We start from the raw sequence: 20104 nt of genomic DNA, 5'->3' as shown, positions 1-20104 counted from the left end.
ATAAAAAAAACACGAAAGGATACTTTCGTGCTTAAATTTCAAAACAATCTTCCAATAACACCGTGAAACGGCTTTTCACATGAAAGAGGCAAAATAACATTCACTCACCTTGATACTCACAAAAAACCGAAAAACTTCAGATTCGCTATTAGTGCCCACCGCCAAACAAAGGAAGACTCAAGAGTCCGAATCATACGATCAGTGCTGTCGTCCCCATCGCTCGGCTAAGCCTGTTACTGGTGTAACAATGAGTGACCTCACAAGACTCACAAGGAGAGGCCAGATATGTTGAGACTACATTCGAGAACTCTTAACATACACTTTTTTAACCTTGCAGTTGTCGTGGTTAACAGCTGCCCTCATCTGTGAGGTCCGTAAGGTTCTTTCTCTATTATCTGTAAAAGCTACTAAGCCGTAACACATCACGGTCACATTTTTTTTCAAAGGAACATTCTCCGTCCTCCCTTTCTTATGCTAGCTCTCCCATCTCCCTAAATTTTTCGCTTCCCCTTTCTCCCTGCCTCCCTCCTCCTATCTTTTTTGGCCGTTTCCTTTCTTCTTCTCCCATCCTCCCTAAAACACGTTCCCCCTCGGGTCCCCTCGATTTAAAGTGATAGTCCTTTGTGGTAAAAAAAGGAACTTTTTTTCTGCTTTCCCACGTGTTTTGCTTACCTGATGCTAACTTGTCGTTAAAATAAATCAAGTGGTAATACAATAATGAACTTTGATTAAGGGAACTGTGCCTCCTAGTTGTTATTGTGCATACGTTCTGCGGCATCTCGAGATAACTACTACGCGGATTTCCTATTGGTAGTGCTTATTAATACAGGGATATTTTTTGTGCAGTTCAAAACTACGACGGAAACACTAGATCTTAGCAAGTGCTCTTGGAACCCCAAAGAAATTGGGGGTAACCGAAATGCATTTTTCAAAGATAATTAAGCCTTCAATTGGGAAAAGAATGCCATACATTTCTTTGTATTTTAGAGCATGTTACAATATTGTTGATTAATTATCTTCGAAAAATGCGTGGTTACCCCAAATTTTCTTTTTGGATTTCTATAACATTTGTTAACATCTGCATTTCCCGCATATTCAGTAAGCCGCGCAAAAATACCTTTGACTTAGTAGGCTCCGTCCTTAAGTGTCAACTGTGTTTAGGCGCTGAGGCACTATTTGGGGACCTCTACTGGAATGAAATCAAATGCACAACTAATAATCAAATGACAGAGATTTACCCGGAGTACCCGGAGAAAAACCTCTGAAAGCAGAGTAAGAACCAACAAATTCAACACGCAACTGTGGAAATAGAACCCGGGCCACATTGGTGGGAGGCCAGTGTTCTCAACAGTGCGACATCAGGGTCACCCAACGGAGGTGTTCCGCAAAAAAAGGTGTTCTGCAGGTGTGTATCTGCTGGCTGGAAAAAAGGACGTATTGGGAAGTTGGTGGGAAGAAGATTTTTGTTGTGCTGGCAAATTGTTTTCAATCTGCTCGCGCTGCCGCCTCTCCTGGGAGAAATAATTTTGTTTTGAGGGCTATTTGTATTCAATGTATCCTTCGCTTCTGCCCTTACCCTTTTCGTATTAGGTGAGAGAACTTAAGGGGCTTTTTTTAAATTTCCAAAAATACTAGGTCCAGCGAATTGATTTTCAAGATATTTCCAAAACTTCAGTGATTTTTGGAGGGTCTTAAGTGGTGTACCGTTGCCATGGCAACAGTTGGAGTGCTGACACCCTTAAAAAGTGCCTGACTGTAGTATTAGACATGTTTCAAAAATTTTCCACGTTGAAAGGATTAAAAGTGTTGTAATAATTATCGATTTGGAAATAATGAAGTTGTTAGTATTTAGGTTTATAACTTCAGCTATTCCAACGTGTTCAAGTAATGACAAACAAATGAAAGGTATTCTAAGATAATGAATAGTGACGAAAGTCAGACAGTCGGAGATCTGTTGAATTTTGTTTACGTACGGGTGACAAGCGATAACTTGTGGATTAAGTTCAGCGTAAGTTTAAAAGCCCAGAGACTACTTTTTTACCTTTTTACGTCTCGTCTCACTGATTGTAGTCATTCAGTTGCATGCTCTTTAACCAACTTGGAGCCAGTTGCTCGAAGCCTGCTTAGCGCTAACCGTTGGTTAAGAGAGATCAAAACCTTTAGGTTTCCATGGTATTTAACGCTGGTCAGCACTAACCATGCTTCGAACTACCCGGGCCCGCTTGTAAAACCAAATTGTAGTATTTTTATTTTTGGGCCAATAATAATTTTTGTTCGGGGTGAAAATAAAGATAATTATTCGAGTGACACCACAGCACGCCATCCGATCGCCTCGTGTTCTCATGTCCGCCATCTTGAAAGTAGTTAAACCGCTATATGCTTAACAATTTTAGAGGTGCCGTTTGTAATTCTAACGGTGCCCCAAATAAAGAAAATTTTGTCGTGTGAACGGGCAATGGGTGGACCGAAAAGATAGGCACGGGTGCCAAATCGGAGGGGTGCCGTGCTCAAAATGTTTGTCGTGTAAACCGGGGTTTAGGCTGAGACACTGATATTAAATCACATCCACCTAAACAGTAATAAGGGCCAAACTATTTGGAGAACGTCCCTTACGATATCGTTAAAAATCGTTTAGTAATCCGTGCTGTTTGTGAAATCTAATATCAAAAGTTCAAGAAAACGATTTGCGTGAAAAAGGCGAGATCGTGCAACATATCAGGTGTTTTGACACTTTTTTGGTACGCATAGAAGAAGGAGAGAAATCAGGCCGAGGCGGAAACTGTTATCAAGTTCGTCTTTCTTTAACGTTTTGGGACGACCTGTCAAAAGGATTATTTCCTAGACTTTGCAGTTAACCCGATTTCCAAATGCCTTAATATGATCCTGCTGTAGCTCTTTGCCGGCAACAAACGTTTAGTACAATACGACACAAGTGAACAAAGTTTTTCACACATTCTCATTGGTTATATACAATACAATAGTCTTTATTTACCAAGGGTGATACATTCACCTTTAACAGTTTTCTAACATGAAAGAAATCCAAATCTATTTATGAAGTGCGGGTTATAGACGAAAGAGGGAAATGATCCTCACACCTCTCTGGACAATTTGAGCAATTGTCTCGAACCCATGACCTCCGTGATGCCGGTGCAATGCTCTACCAACTGATTTATAAAGTCACACGGTTGGGAGCAGATCATGTGTTCCCGTGAAAGAATTTGATGAATGAAATACATATATCTTTTTTTAACATGTGACCCTTGAACAGCACCACAGCAGATGTAATCAGATATGAGTCGATTTTGAAGAGGGAGGATCGAAAACCGGAATGCCCGGCGAACAACACTCTTGCCAGGTTGAGATCGACTGTAACTCATCCCACATACAATCACTGAGGTGGATGCCATGGTTCATGACCATTGCGCCAGCGTGACTTCCCAGGAGTTATCAGGAGATGATTAGAACTTCGAGCACCCGAAGACTTAATCGCAATCTTTAGGAAAAGCAGGTTTTCTTTTATTATTGAGTTTCTATGATGTAAACTTAAACAAGTAATCGCTTAAAAGTCGACAAAAAGGTGGATAGTTACCGATCCGCAAATAACATTCATTTCTCTTTTGATTAACTATACTGGATAACCACATACTATCATACAGTCTCCCCTCCCCTCGGGGCACAAGAACAATGTTATGTCACACAAGTGATCATGAAGGGGAGGGCGCCTGTTGTAAAATCCCGAGGTTTCATCTTTTTTTTTTTTTGTTGCTGTTGTTGTTGTTGTTGTTGTTTTCGAAAACCTCTTTGAATGGAAAATTATCTTTTAAAGAAACTTAAAATTCTTGTACCACCTCTCGCGGACTTATTTTGAGTGGAAGATCACCTTAACCGATCCCGGGCTCCTAAGAGCTGGATTGTTCAAAGGCAATTTCAGGTAATTCACGGAAAAGTGCAGTCATTTTGTCAAGATTTTACAATGACGTGAGTCATAAATGAAATATTATATCCATACAACCAGAAACCCGTAAGGGTTTAAACATGTAACGCGCGTTCACAGCTTCCGAATATTCAGTGCGAACTGATTCGTTGAATGTTTTAGTGCTAAGTACCATATTTGGAAACCTCTCGCTCTTGTTGTTTCAAATATGGTACTTAGCAAATTGAATATTCACAAGCTTGTTTCCCAGCACACAAGGGGCCGTTACATGTTTCAACCCTTATGGGTTTCTGATACAACTTTATGCGCCCGCCCACTCTGGCGCCCGCCAGAAGGCCATACGTTCCTCCTGCACACAGGAGACGGTATATACTTACCAGAAGGTAGATACTTACCATGACAGGATTCCATTTTGACTGCTCGCAATCCCTTCTGAGTCAGTCGCCCCGTCCGCTTTGGTCACGCAAGCGAGCCGAGTATAGCGTGACTCGGTTGGCTGGCGTGACGAAAGCAGGCGGCTCGACTCCATATTGCGTGACAGTAAAAAAATCTGAAAGTAGTCTCGTGATCCATTTCATAAGTACTTTTTCTCTTCTACTGCACTTCAAACATGGTCATCGCTCATTCTGAAATTCTGCTGTCTAAGTGTGCTCTGTTTCGCGAGCAATGTGAATTCATTGATGTTCGTTTAAAAGTTGGCGACGACGAGTTTCCAGCTCATCGTATTGTACTCGCTGCAAATAGCGACTATTTCCACGCTATGTTTGCTCACGGAATGAAGGAATGTAACCAGGAAGCGATTGAGCTCAAAGATGAGAACATTTCTGCAGCTGCTTTGAAGATTGTGATGGATGCTATCTACAGTGGAGAGATCAATATTAACGATGAAAACGTGTTTGAAGTTTTACCTGCTGCTGATCATCTACAAGTTACAAGTGTTACCCAACACTGCTGTGATTACCTTCAGACGAAAGTTCTTCATCAGAAGTTTGATTTGCAAACTCACTGCCGCATCTACAGGATAGCCGATCGGCACGGTCTGAACGACTTGAAAGAGACTACGCAACGTGAAATGGCCTCTATTTACAAGGAAATTTGTGAAAGTGAAGAATTCTTGTCCCATGTCGATCCAGATCAGCTGTTGAGTCTTCTCATAAGAGACGACCTCAGCTCTCCTTCAGAAAACTTCGTTTTCAAATCGGTGATGCAGTGGATCAAATACAAGAAGGAAGAAAGAATGGGTGTGGCGGCTGAGGTTATTGGAGCTGTTCGTTTGGGGCTGGTAGACATCAAGGATGTAATCAAAGAACTTAACACAGAGGAGATGCAAGGAATACCAGAGATACATGGCCTTCTTCATCAATCACTATTGTACAGCCATGTGCCGTCAAGCTCAACTTTTGGTGATGAGAAGGCGAAACTACGTTCCTCGGGCACGGTAAGTATCGTGTTTCCATTTGTTATTTTTCCCTCAAAAATTTGCAGCGATATGCAACAAAGCGAATGATTTACGGAGAGCTTTCGGTGTTCCCTAATGTGTAACAACGCTTGTCGTTGCCCAAATAAGGTGATAGTCGCCAAGGACGCTTTCCATTCAACAGAACTGACCGGCCAAACCGGGCATTTGGAAGGAATAAATCTAAAACGCCTTCAAGTTAACACACTTCGAGGATGTTCCTTCAAACTGTTGCATTTTCTTTGCAAAATGACGGGTCTGGCAGGCCAGTCCTGAGAAGAGGAAAGCGCCCGTAATGTGTACATTGGTCTACATTTGCCTGCATGTCTTACTAAGAAAACCTATTTATCACACACATCAGACAGGGAAAACCTCTGGCATCAAAATGCCAACAAAGAATTCTGGACATTATTAAGTTTATGAAAATAATTATTATAAGCTTTGTTACGGGAATAAAATCTCCTCACCCCGTTGCCGTGTTGTATTCTTTGTTGTTTCCCAGCTTCTCAGGCCGATCTAACGCGATTTCGGCGAGTTGTCGTTTTGTGGATTTCCACCACAATATAAGAATAATTGACTTTTCCAGCAAAGCCGTTGCCTTCCCAAACAAACCTTTATAAATTCAAACCGTTGTAACACAACACCTCCATATGCTGCAGGGCGGGAGTCACTTTCCGCGTAGTAAAATTCGTCGTTATGTAATATAGTATTTGCCATATGTCACGTTACACTGAACTTTCGCATAGACCACTTTCATAAATAGCGACCAACTTTGCATTCTTTTGTATTTATGTTAATTAGACCTACTGGCCTCGTTTTGAAAGAAATATTCTTTTGAAATTTGCTCGTCGTAGCGAGGTTAGTAGGGCTTATTAGCATTAAAACAAAAGAATAGTTTATTTGGCCGCCATTATGAAAGAGGTCTATAAAAGTGAAACGAACGAAAACAAAAGGTAACTCCTAACATTTTGAGCTTGGGTTGCCTGTGATTCAAACTGCTTGCTGTATAAATTCACGCACGATGGCGTTCGTCTTTAAGGAAGATCCCGAAGGTACGAACCGTTCGTGTACAATATTTTAATTAATCATTCTTATATGAATGTCGGTCTCATTTTCTCTGCCAAAGATATAAGGTGATTAAGATAAAAGGACTCTTACCGCCATCTTGCCCAACATCTTGCCGGACTTGTGATTCTCGACCCAGTCCACCTCGGTGGAACATACCACGGTCCACTCCCCCGCTGTTCTTGGATGACGTGCAAAAGAGGTCAAAGTCCCCGAAACCTGAGCCCTTTCGCTCGTCAAACAACGGAAAATTCCCCGCAAATGCCCCGCTATGTCCCGGCCAGGAAGGGGGGGAGGGGGGGGTGCGGGGGTTAACATTGACTGGTGCATAAACCCGAAGCTGAAATAACGATATAATTTTGTGTGTTGAAAATCTTTAAATATTTCTTTCTTTCTTAAAACGTAGTTGAAACAAAATCGGGTACTTTTGTTTCCATCACAGTGTTTCTGTGAGAAGTGCATTTTTAAAGCCACGTGTCGTCTGACGTGACATCTTGACCTCGCTGAGTGCAACGACAAGCGATGGAGCACGTTCACAATGTAACGCGATGCAGACCTTGACACCGAACACTTGTAATTGATACCCCAATACATTCTAAAATGGAAATGTCATTTAAGAATAATACAAGAATATTTTCAGCCTAAAATCGGCCGGGAAAACAAGATTCTTATAAAAAAAAATGTACATGAATTAGTAGAAACAGAATGTTCCACAGAATTACTATCTGTTAGATAGTTTTTGAGCTTACAACTTTTTCCGGCATATAGTAAAAGCTAGACTGGACCCCTCTGGACTCTGGACCGTCAAACAAACAAAAATTAAAAAGCAACGAGCAAATTCACTTTCAACTTAAGTTAAATAGTTAAGTAAGTTTAATAGATAAGCGACACCATCGTCTGCAAGCCGAAAAACAGAAGGGATATAAGAGCGACATAAGCGAGAAATTAGTTTGCTGTATTGAATGCGTGCATTCCAAACAACCAACACTTATGCGTTTTCTTGTCATCCCTTCTGTTTTCCGGCTTTCTGATGATGGTATCGCATATATATTAAACTTATTAAACTATTTAACTTAAGTTGAAAGTGGATTTGCTGGTTGGCTCCTAATTTTTAAAAAATTGAATTTTCTGGTTGACAGTCCAGAGTCCAGAGTCCAGCTGGGTCCAGTATCCTTTTATAATATGCTTTTTTAGTTTTTTTTCTGCTCTAAAAGGTTGAAGGTCAAGTTTACTGAATGTTTACATAATTACACTACAGTTAAAGAAACCTCTGAACGAAAGTTGTTTCTGATTACTTGATCAAACTGCTGGTCAGCGTGTTAGGTAACGTCAGTTTTGGATGCATAAAGACTACTGGCTGTTATGACCTTTACACGTACAAAAACTATTTTTTGTAGGTATGATGTAACGGAAACAAATCTAGAATTAGCTACACACTTGTAGCCGAAAACTGAGATAGTGACACTAATGCATAATAATGTACCTTACTTCCAAGTGTTGAAAATGTTATATACGTAAGACCACATAATGACAACAGCTCAATGCTTAATTAGCAATCTCTAAGAGGTGATCAGTGCCAAATTCTTATTCCTTTGTAGTGATATTGTTTGGATATTGTTCACATTGTGTTTAATTGTCACTCTTACAGGCCCTTGTTGCTGTTCTTCCTCAAACACAAATGCAGTGCTTTAATGTGGAATCTAAATCGTGGAAACCGTTGGAATCTCATGCACCAGCAACTAAAGTAACAAGGTGCTATTGTGCAGAGGTTGTTGGTAGTCAGCTGTTTGTTGCCGGTGGTTCTACGGTTTTTCATTGTTATGACATTGAAAGGAATGTTTGGAAAGAGAAGGAAACGGATTCACGTGCAGTAACCACTTGCCGTTACCTATGCACTATATCCCATCACCCTTGAGTATATACCACAAAGATATTGTCTCTCTGAGGATCAGTGGCAACAATATGCTGGAAGTACAGTATTTGATTCGTACTATCACAAGTACTCTGGAGCAACAGTACATCGCTCAAAAGTGTTCGTCCTTTATGGTACGAGATCGTTTTCAACCGAGGGTATTTGGGTTATGAGTAGTGCAAGCCTGTATTCCTTTGATCCTGTCAACAATGGTATGCAATGGGAAGCAAACTCATCAACTTGCAAACCTCATTTTGAGTCCAGCCTCTTTGTAGTCAATGGTATAATGTATGTTGCTGGTGGTTATGTTTCTTTTGATTATAATCATAGTAGGCCACAAGGAGGCCCAGCTCCTGTTGAGGTTTATGATGAAGAAAAGAACACATGGTCAATTATTGAACAGAAGCATATTCCGTCAAACAATCTTAATGCAGTGGAAATAGAGGGAAGGGTTTATTTTATCATTAACAAATTTCCATTTGACAGTGGCATAAGGATCCCACCTGGGCAGGTGTCTCCAGTTTGTCTAGATGGCTGGAAAAATTTGGCAAGCATTCCCAACAATGCAGTACTCTGTTATCTACCTATGAAGAAGGGAACTTGAAAAGCAAGCAACTGTGTGTTGTAATCAAATCCCTTCCCATATGATCTTCCTGGCTAACACAAATCAACTTTGAACAACAAAGGAAAAATTATTTTTCATGTTTGCTGTTGCTTATATTCTATTTTATGCAGGTGACATATAATCCAACATTCTTAGAGTAAGACAAATTGTAAATTTACAGGAAATTTAGGGCAATTTTTTGGCACATTTTTACGGAGCCGAGCTGCTGATTTTTTATTAGAAATCTTTTTTCTAACATATAACAACATAACATACACTTTATTTCAACTCGAATTATCAGAGTAGCTCTATTGAGCTATTACCTGCGGGAAAGAAAAGTAACAAATCAATTAAAATATTACAATACGTAGTTAGAACGTTAAGGCACTAGAAGTTCATCGTTGTTATGATCATGACTAAAACACCACACGAGTACATACGGGTAACATACGAGTAACATACGAGTAACATACGGAACATACGGACATACGACTAACATACGAGTAACATACGGATACATACGACTAACATACGGATACATACGAGTAACATACGGATACATACGAGTAAAAAAATACGAACATATACGAGTAAAATTCATACCAGTAAATTTTTATGCAAAGTAACGACAACGTTAGTAAAATATTACGCATTACTTCCCCGACTAAGGAAAGTTTGCGTTACAAGAGCAAAGATATTTGATATTAAACTGGTGGCCTGGGGTCATGCCTGGTAATCTGATGTGCGCAAAAATAGCCTGTCGCGCAGTGGATGGTCTTCACGAGTTCGATCTTTACCGTGCACTGAACAGATTGAAGAGCGTAATACTGATTTACAGATGACACATTTGAGAAAGGAACCGTGATGTAGATGTAACTAACAGTGGTAAGTGAAGAGTTTTTGCTACCGCAGATGATACCAAAAATCTGCTTTAGTTTTGTAACATGAACAACGTTTGTATATAGTTAACTAAAGAATTTAAGTGCGGACTCTAGGTGAAGATCGGCTTACTACGGTGCTTTTAAAGGGACATTTACTTCTTCTCCCCTTTTTCGTGAGAGACAAGTGTCTCTGCTCTCTTTTTGTAGTCTTGATTTTGTCCGCCGCTCACTTTTTGCTACCGCTCACTCACTTTTTTTTAGCCGCTCTTTTTTTTTTCCGCCGCTCACTTTTTTTTCCGCCCCTCACTTTTTTTTTCCGTTACTATTTTTTTTTTCCGCCGCTCACTTTTTTTTCCACCGCTCACTTTTTTTCCCACCGCCCACTTTTTTTTCCATCACTTTTTTTTCCACCGCTCACTTTTTTTCCACCGCTCACTTTTTTCCTCCGCTCTCTTTTTTTTCGCTCACTTTTTTTCCGCCGCTCTCTTTTTTTTCCACCGCTCACTTTTTTTTCCACCGCTCACTTTTTTTTCCGCCGCTCACTTTTTTTTCCTGCTCCTCATTTTTCAGTGTATGTCTTGTTTTCCTCTGTTCCTAAGTATCTTGGTGGTGAGTTGAAAGCGAACTGGTGTAGCTAAGCACATGCGACATGGCGTCTGGGTAAAAGTTATTAAGTTCATTTTGATGCTTTTATGAAGCTATGGGTTTCATCCTCTTGCTTTCATTAGCTCTTAACTGGTCTTGCACTTCAGCAATGCTTCCAAATTACTCTCCAGCAGTACGAGGTGACCTACAAACACGCGACGAAATCATACGAGGCTATTTCGATCTAGGACTAACTGCTCCAGAAATAGCCTCATTTTTAGCTTGTATTCACGGTATCCGGATAAGTTTGAGGCAATTGAAACGAATATTGAGGAGGCTGTGGTGCACAAGACGTCAGAACCTGAGTGATCTAGAGGAGGTTGTCGAGGCAGTGGAGGCAGAGCTGAGAGGGAGCGGAAGTTTACTTGGGTATAGAGCAATGCATCAAAGGCTGGTTAATCATCACCGACTGGCTACTACTAGAGAAGTCGTTCGCCACACGTTACGAATATTTGATCCAGAAGGTGTGGAACTGCGTTCACGACAGAGACTACGAAGAAGAGTGTACCGATGTAAAGGTCCAAATTACCTCTGGCATATAGACGGGTACGATAAACTCAAACCATTTGGATTCTGTGTTCACGGTGCTATAGACGGTTTCAGCCGAAGGATTTTATGGTTGGAAGTTGCTTCATCAAATAATGATCCGTGCATAGTCGCACAGTGTTATTTAGATTGTGTCCGACAGATAGAGGGAACTGCTCGAGTTGTAAGGGGAGACAGAGGAACTGAAAATGGTAACGTAGCAGCCATCCAACGTTTCTTCCGTAGAACTGCTGGGGATGATTTTTCTGGTGAGAAAAGTTTCATGTTTGGAAAATCAACATCTAACCAGAGAATAGAGGCGTGGTGGGGCCATCTCAGAAAAGGGTGTGCACAGTGGTGGATACAGTTTTTCAAAGACCTGCGAGATTCTGGGTTGTATAGTGATAGTGATGTAATACAAAGGGAATGTCTTCACTTCTGCTTCATGGATGTCATTCAAATGGAACTACATAAAGTGGCCCAGGAATGGAATCTTCACAGGATCCGACCATCTGTCAATGCAGAATGCCCCTCTGGAAAGCCTGATGTTCTTTACTTTGTCCCAGAATCAGTAGCTACACAAGATTATTCAAGCCCCGTCGACATGGATGAAATTGAAATTGCTGAAGACATGTATGCAGAACGGCCGCAGGAAAAGGGCTGTTCCCCACACTTTAAACAACTGGCCGAAATGATCCTAGAAGACGAGGACTTGGAGCAACCAACAAATGCAGAGGAAGCTCTTCAACTGTACTTTGATCTCTTAGACCACATTGATGACATAGGCAACTGACCACAGAAGAAAGTTTAACATAGTCGGCTCAGTCAGTCAGCAACATCACAAAGTCAGACTTGGCATTGAATGTTTTTTTACAGTTAGCGTTCGATCTTGTTGTCCGCAGAAAAGGGTATTTTAAAAGGGTGCGATAAGTTTCTTAGTTGATATTTGCCGGTCATTCCGTGCTACTTACTTTCTTGATGGCCTCTCAGTTTGGTCATGCCATGAAATAAATTAGAACACGTACTTAGGCAGCAGGGAATTTGAGAAGAACGGGGTGAGTTCCGCTGACGTGTAAAAGATTGCTTCTATTCTGACAGAGGCTTTAAGTTAGTGTGGGTAAACACAAAAACAAACGTGGAACTAAAATTGACCGAATTCATAATGAATCCTGACACTCCTAGCGTTGCATTGTGAAACCTACTTAAGAATCCGACCTGTGGTGGAATTTCCTAAGTGAAATGCATTATTATTTTTTGCTTATGTTACCACATAGCTAAGGGAGAATTTCTTCCCCTTTTTAGCCGAATATGAAAGGAGCCCAGCCCCACCCCTGCGATTCGTCTGATTCGTGCCAGGGCACAAGCCTGGTTGTCAATCTTGCACCATAGCCGGTAGCTGAAAATGTCTTTCATTTGCTCAAAGTGTGAAAATTTTACCCTTTCTACCTTTGGGCCTTCCACACAGCTTTTAGGAAGCCACCATCTGTAAGACGTGTCCCTTTCTAGCCCCCTGAGTAGCTTGGAGGAGGGCAATGCTCGGCAAGTGTACACAACACAATGGTCAGGGAAATGGGAAAAATGTGTTTTCACTCACCTCCGAGCACAAGATCATCAAGAGTCACACGCGTCATGAAAGTTTGTCTAATGACATCCCACATCAAAACACTCGCTTTTATTGGTACCTACTAAAATCTTCAGGGAATCTTACATTACACTACGCAGCCTTACATTACACTTTTCATACAACGATCGAGAATTTTACTGCCTGCTGCAATACTTCGCGCGGCATTAAGCTGGCCGCCTCGCAAGCCTCGCGTCTTCGCTCAGCTTGCTCGTTGGCAATAATAAGTACATATTTTCCTAACCTTGAATTTGTATCCTTTAAGGCGCTGTTACACTGTGTAATCTTTCCGGCGTGCAGCATGTCTCGCAACGCCATTTCGACAAACGTTCTCACCTTACGAAGCAAGTTGTTTTACGGGGGTTACACTAAGCAACGTTTCCATGATCACATGAGGATAAGGGAACATTTGAATACACTGTTGCCGCAAACCGTAGCGATACAAGTTGCAGGGGACAGATATTACACTACGCAATGCTTTAAAAATTCGTTGCAACCGTTGCGGAAAGTAGAACTCAATTGTACTTTACGCAACGGTTTCTGCAACTGGTATAGCGACGTTTTTGGCATTTCAAGACAAGTTGCGCGAAAAATTGCACAGTGTAACAGCGCCTTTAAGCACAATCACCAGATCGCTCCAATTTCTTGCGTGGCACTGTGCTCATGATACTTCTCGATTAAGCAGCTTTTGAGCTGGCTTGCTTCATATGATATCCAAAGCCCAGCCCGGCACCCTTAATCAGCGCCTGGTTGTTTGCACAATTTCCACTTACTCTTACGCTAAGCATGAACCAATTCTCAGAATTATCCCACCCTCATCTTCCACAAATCTTCCATGGGCCCTTCCCAAACATCCTTCCCCAATATCGATGCAAGAAATAGACGATAAACACAATTTATTAGTTTTGTTTTCTTTCTCCTTTATGTTATTATAAAATGTATTTGAATGGAGGCAAACAAACACAATTCACAAGGCAAAACGATTGCACTGCGTATTGGTCGTCAGATAAACTGCAATCAAACACAAACTCCTAGTCCCTTAGGAACACCATTTTTCGTTGAAAGTTTACTCTCAGACCAAATGGATCACGTTCACAGTTGTCACATATTGACTACACACTTTATTCAGTGATAAGAAACGTGCGTATTAGTATAAAACAACCACAACGCTTACGACTCACTCCATTTCGAATGAGTCATAGTGGAGGTATAACGCAAGTCTTCAAAACCTTGACATTAGGTTTGCTTGAGGCAATTAAATGGGGTAATAACATCGCCTACATTGGCTGAAACGAGATCATGAACTCGTAGGTCTTCACCAACAATCTTGTTTCAGTTAAACGAGCTCAACATCAACTAACGAGTACTGTACCAACTGAATCTCAAACTCAGCGCCAGAAATCTCGAACCCAAATTGTCGTGATAATTATAACCGTATGTTTCTTTAATGGTCTAAGCCGCTTTCAGATCCGGCCGAGTACGGGCTCATTGTCACGACACACAAACATGACCGTATTTACCGTAAACAAGGAACTGCTGAAGGAAAATACTTACAGTTATATAGAGCGAAAGAGAGCATGATATCGCCTAATACTTAGTGGACGAGGCCGAAGGCCGAGTAGGCTAAAATGAGACGATATCACGCAAGCTTGAGCGCTATAACTGTTTCAAAATTCAACAAATTGATCACAAATGAAAGATTCCGAACCTGTAATATTTGTGAAGCTGCAATTTTCCCTTTCGTAAACAAGTGATGCCGTTTGGACTGTTAACTTTGGCGTTTGTAAATGAGGAAAAAATTACTTAATCTAGGGCTAGATTAGCAGCGTATGTCACGTAGAATAAAAAAGAAATAACAAAAAACTTTAAAACAAAAATTTTAAAAGTTGATCGAACGTTCAATGGATTAAGAGCAAATGCAAGTTACCCTCTACGCTACCGAACCCAAGGCTATAATGTTGCAATTTTAGAGTATTTAACTGGTGCTAACCCTAACAATTACTTGAAAGCTAACCGAATAAGAAGGCTTCGATACCAACAATGGCATCGGCCGTCAAAAATGGCATCGCTTGTTTACGGCAGGGAAATAAGCGGAGCCGGTCCGTCATTTTCAGGCGATGAACGTAAGAATTAACAAGTCTGTGTTCAAGGCAGGGGTGAGTTCACACTGACGTGAAATTCCATGAAAGTTCATTGCTAAGGAGAGAGTCCATTTGCACTCTGAAATCGTTAAAACTTGCATACCCACCATCTGGAAGGTCAATAGAAGCTGAACAGGTATGTGCAATAGGATGGGGTAGGCAGCCTAACTCGTTCACATGAAATATAACCTTGATACTCTCGACAACTGGCAGGGAACTCCCCGTGATGTAACGAAGAAACAGCTCAAGCTCCTTTCGGCTAAGGCACCTGATGTATTTCTTCAGGTAGGAAAGGATCTGTAGACGGCACTTGTGCACATGTGTAGAAGGCTCCTCAGACAGCATCGACAGAACTCGCTGTGGCGTCACGCGCATCACCTCATATACCTTAAAGACATCCTCCTTTGAGTACTTCCACAGATCTTTATAATCACCGTCGCGAAGGCCCTCCCTCATACTATCCATTGCCATGGCAGGCCTTGACAGCAACTCATTTTTGGCCACTTGGACCACAATAGCTTTTAGGTTGGTGGCCGAAGGCCTCTTTTTCACTTGGTAATCACTAAAAAAATTTATTAAGAAACCATAGGATTCATCAGAGAGCCCTCCCTGCTCTGACTGTGCCAGAGCTGCTTTTAACGCCATGGATTCATTATCCGATACGTACTCCAGGAAAGCCTCTACGAGGTCTTCGTTGTCGAGTGCTTGCAGCCCACAGAGCATAGCAACAACAAAGGCCTTATTGATCTGAACTGGAAATATACCTGTGAGAACATATTGATGGCTGATGATTTGACCAAGTGTTCTCATTGTCGACTCCTCAATGCCTGGGCCGACTCGCGGGACAAATGTAGAGCTCCCGTCGAAGTACTCGTGTAGGACCTGTCTCCAGAATATCGAATAAGCTTCTCTTTTGACACCGTCCAGATCCATTCCTTGTTCTCCGTAGAAGGAAACGGTTGCAAGGCGTTGTGTTATTTCTCCTGACGTTTCATATAGTTTGAGAAGATCAAGCATGACAGTTTCTCTGTGGACCCATATGTTTGTTACACCTCCAGCAGTAAGTTTCTCGAGGGCATTCATTCTCCTTTGTGTCAAGGCCTGAAAAAACACAGTAAAAGAATTTTGCTTGAACTAGCAATACAATATCTTGTTTCATTAAAGAATACCTAGGTTATTAAGGAGACTCTTGGGCAAAGTGGGTGACTGTACTTGCATGTCTAATATCGGTGTCACAGCACGCAATCTGGACAGGATTTTAATACGTAACATAGTCTCTCCTCTGCAGGCAACTACCTGTATAACTGTCAACTGCTGGCATGGAAATAGGAAAGCAGGCGTGGACTGCACCTTTCATTATGCCTTCTCAGATAAATCAAAAGTGAATTAATTGTTCATAATAATGTCATATTAGGAAATATCAAGAAGGCCTATTTTGCATTGTGTTACGGGTATCATCGCGATTTCTGAAACGATACTACACAATTCCCTGGTATGGCTTGGAACTCTACACATTACCCAACAGTGATCAAAACTTACAAAAAAAGTACATGTTTAACATTGCTGACACTACAGCAACAGAACTGATTGGACGTTTTGAACAAATCTAGATTGAGCCTAACTATGTGCAAAGATGTATTTTGTTACCTGTAGGTAAATTCCAAAATGGACTTAATTGCAACTATTAGACATCCATGTGACCTTGCAGTGGATCAAGATTAATTATATGATACCTCACATTCATATTTACTTCAGGAATTGGTGTCCCCTTTCAGTGTCTGCACTGGGGAGGTTGTTAATCATTTCCCTGAATCGTTGTCCTGGACAATCAGCGACATTGCCGCTTACGAAACCTGTCTGCAAAGTGTCCTTCACACTTGCGGAAGTGTCATTGCTAACAAATTAAACAAGTAACAGAGACTAGTTGTCTATAGAGAAACTCAAGGTATTTTTACATTTAAATGGGCTATGTCACGCAAAATTATGTCATTTTCATGACACCCAAAAAGCACAAAAAGTAGAATGATACATTGCAATAACCATGTAACTGTTGAACAACATAAAATAAATACAGCAAAAGAAAAGAGAGGCATGGATGGACACAAATGGACAAGATTGAAACGGATTGCATTTGGGTAATCTTGAAAAAAGTCTGCCTGACGTTTTCTACGTTTGTGGCAAATAACCTTGATGATGGTCGTTTTTGCTCACATTCACCTTGTTTGTGATGTAACGATAATTTTATCAGTATAGGAATTCCACATTGCCATTTTCAAATTTTAACTCGTGATTAACTCAAGATTTTGGCTAAAAACCCTAAAATAACGTGACATAGCGCCTTTAAGATGGCAAAGGGGTAGGAGAGCGTGTTTATGATAATGAGTATACTGTCATGTCCCTTTGAACAAACATTAGTATACACTAACTCCTGTAACTAGAAAAAAAAGTAAGCAAGGAAAGGGCAATGTGCGCAATGAGGTTAGTTTTCTTAGAATCTCAATAATTGGCTATGAGGAATATTGGCATTTATGGTACATGGCTGAGGAAGTATACAATATGGAATATGGTTGTAAACAATTGACTCAATGACATGGGTTTTTATCCCTATTTACAGCCAAGACAACAGAATACCGGTAGCAAAGATTGCCAGACAAAGTAAAATCTGTAAGTGGCAATTTGGAGTTAAAGGGTTAGTCCAAGGTGAAAAAATGAAAATCAGATATTGAGACAAAGGGGTGAATAACCACTCATCAAAACAAAGCATTGTAGTGATGGTTAATTACACATAGATGTTAGGTACTCACATTTCATCATTGGCCATCAAAAATGGAGGTGGTGTTTCGCAAATAATATTTAAATCAGGCACAGTAGCATCTAGTGGGTAGTCAACATCAGCATCTGCTGGGTTTTCTCCAAATCCTTGAAATAAGACTTCTTCATCTGGATAGGCAGGTGCTTCAGTGCACTCTGCCATTGCCAGCATCACACGGTCCACTGACTCAACAGGTAAGGAAGGATTCACAACTGGTTCACTGAAGGATGAAAGGGTAAAGTATTGAGGAGTGAGGCTCAGCGAGCCTACCCAGTCATAGATGGCACAACATGTCATATCACTCCTTTTGGGGAATCTGCGGGTGTGGACACCTAGTGACACATGTCTCACCGACACTGTAATATGTGGTTCACACACATCTGGTTCAGCTGGCACCCTTTGAGCTCTACTGCTACGCAGACTAAGTAGTTCCTCCTGTCTAGCCTGTACATGTTCTTCTCTAGCTTGCTCTTGTGCAGCACATTCCTTTGCTTGATCCTTCTCCAAAGAATCAAGATATTCCATTAACTGACTGTCCTTTAGAGCTGCTCTCTCCTCAGATGATCCCAACAGGCCTGTTAATGGGGTCGAGGATGTACTGGTATTCTGCTTGCTCTCAAAAGCAGGTGTAAGTAAAGCAGCCTCATCATCATCATCATCACTGACATAGTGAACTTTCTTTTTCTTCTCAATGCCTTTCATGTCTACACACCTTGACAAGAGGTACTTCTTCACTTTGCTTAAGTTGTACTTTGCTATGTAACATGACAGTGATGTGAACTCATCACCTATTACTTCTTCAAACTTAAAGTCTGCGAGTTTAATTCATGAGTGTATCCATGCACTGAATATCCTTCAGGGAAAAACACATTTGTCAGGAGATCAATCATATCATCTTCTGTTGTAGATAATGGAACCATTAACTCCCTTGTGCCCCCTCCTTTTGCTAGGCGAACAGCAACATTGCGCTTTAAGTCCTCGTTGTAATGATGCCATCCAACTTGGATTTTCTTCAATGCAGACTTCTGTGGATGCTTTCTTTCCTTTGATGATGGTGTTTCCTGTGTCTTTGCCTTCCCTTTGCTTGACTTCTTTACAAGCTGTTTAGATAATTCTAAGAGCTTTCTCTTTTTCTCACTTCTTTCCTCATTTTTTCCCTCAGCTATTCCACCGCTGGAAACAAATGATTTCAAAGCAAGCACATCTCCTCTTCGTTTCAAACCAAGAGCCTCAAAGTCTTTATCACTAGCACTTCTTATAGCTGTGAAATCCATCTATAAAGAGGCAATTAAGCAAAAAGGTCACAACTAAAATAATAATGAAGAGCTGCTTGTACAACACAATTACCTTTAAAGGTTACATTATTAATTAGGTTATTACTCGAAGGGCTCTAGATAAAAAAGGCAACAGAAACTATGGTTTGCAGTATATCGCAGATTGTAGTCAGGAGACAAATCATTACCTCCTAGAAACTGTTTTCATAATCGCTTGAATACAACTATGGCCTTGGCTAACGTCACGTGGTCTAAGTACTGTTTGCAATAGACTGCCTGTCGTTTATTTAACTAACAGCAAAGGCAAAGTTTTCAGGGGCACCCAACGTTAATTTTCGGAAAATATCTGTTCGGAAGACGATTTGAGATCTAGAATTTTCGGTACATTTGTTGTAAAATTTCTTGCTTGCCTGCCTGTCCTAGGATTTTCGAATATCTAAAAAATGGTGTAATTGCCCATTTTTAACGGATTTTTACCCTAAAAAGGTCACCTAGAATTTTCGGGAGCCTTTTTTCTGACTGAAATTTTCGAAAAGGTAAGTTTTGATCCCTATAATTTTCGGATCACTAGACTTTCAGCTAGGGAATCCGAACAGATGGAAAATTTTTAGGGGATAAAAATATGGCTATATCTACCGTTTAAAGACTAAAATACGTTTAACAATGCTATGTTTAAGTGGTTTTTAACTATATTCTCGTTGGGTGCCCCTGAGTTTTGTGCTATCAAAGACAGATATTCCAGCAATCATAGCAATTTGGTGGTGGTGGTGTTGGTGGTAGTTTTAGTAGTAGTAGTAGTAGTACGTGTATGATAACTGTTAACGGAGATCTACCCTTACATGTTTCTGGGTGGCTTCAGGTAGTGGAACGTCAGTAAAGACAGTGCACTCACTACGGGATTTGGTATTATGTTCAACCCGGGTGTTCAACTCAAAAATCGTAGGCTTACCATTTCTTTCCGAAACCTATCGCAAACATCGAAGTCCACTTTTCTTTTTTCCCTCAGAAAAGTAAAAACCTATGATAAAACAGACATAATTTATCGTTACACTTGAAAAGAACATAATGTACCTATCTGAATCGCAAAACTAGCACAACAAAATGTGAAGTTTTATACCTTTTCTATCTCGGATGCCAGCTCTTCGTCCGCCATGTTGTAGTAAAGATACTCGTTTGCCTCGCTTTCACGTGGCCGGAAGTGAGGAGCGGTCAAAAAGTGAGCAGCGGAAAAAAA

The 20104-nt window shown here is 40.9% G+C and overlaps 3 protein-coding genes and 1 pseudogene across 3 annotated transcripts; 2 read left to right on the top strand and 2 right to left on the bottom strand.

Moving 5' to 3' along the window:
* The first annotated feature begins 4524 nt into the window (after positions 1 to 4524).
* On the top strand, positions 4525 to 9002 carry LOC138037725 (kelch-like protein 28; annotated as a pseudogene).
* A 1276-nt stretch (positions 9003 to 10278) lies between these two features.
* Positions 10279 to 11815, top strand: LOC138032880 (uncharacterized). Its single transcript, XM_068880589.1, has one exon. It carries the CDS (start codon positions 10553 to 10555, stop codon positions 11813 to 11815), a length of 1263 nt encoding a protein of 420 aa, XP_068736690.1. The 5' UTR covers positions 10279 to 10552.
* Positions 11816 to 14698: 2883 nt separating this feature from the next.
* Positions 14699 to 15867, bottom strand: LOC138037724 (uncharacterized). Its single transcript, XM_068883635.1, has one exon. The coding sequence runs from the start codon at positions 15865 to 15867 to the stop codon at positions 14806 to 14808; it is 1062 nt and encodes a 353-aa protein (XP_068739736.1). The 3' UTR covers positions 14699 to 14805.
* Positions 15868 to 18387: 2520 nt separating this feature from the next.
* On the bottom strand, positions 18388 to 20023 carry LOC138032869 (uncharacterized). The gene is made up of 3 exons (XM_068880579.1): positions 19988 to 20023; positions 19820 to 19888; positions 18388 to 18870 (listed from the first exon to the last, which is right to left on the bottom strand). Exons 1-3 carry the CDS (start codon positions 20021 to 20023, stop codon positions 18388 to 18390), a joined length of 588 nt encoding a protein of 195 aa, XP_068736680.1.
* Positions 20024 to 20104: the final 81 nt, after the last annotated feature.

This window comes from Montipora capricornis, chromosome 2 (assembly GCF_036669925.1).
Source record: "Montipora capricornis isolate CH-2021 chromosome 2, ASM3666992v2, whole genome shotgun sequence".
Classification (NCBI taxonomy): domain Eukaryota; kingdom Metazoa; phylum Cnidaria; class Anthozoa; order Scleractinia; family Acroporidae; genus Montipora; species Montipora capricornis.
This window is presented reverse-complemented; position numbering and strand designations above follow the sequence as displayed.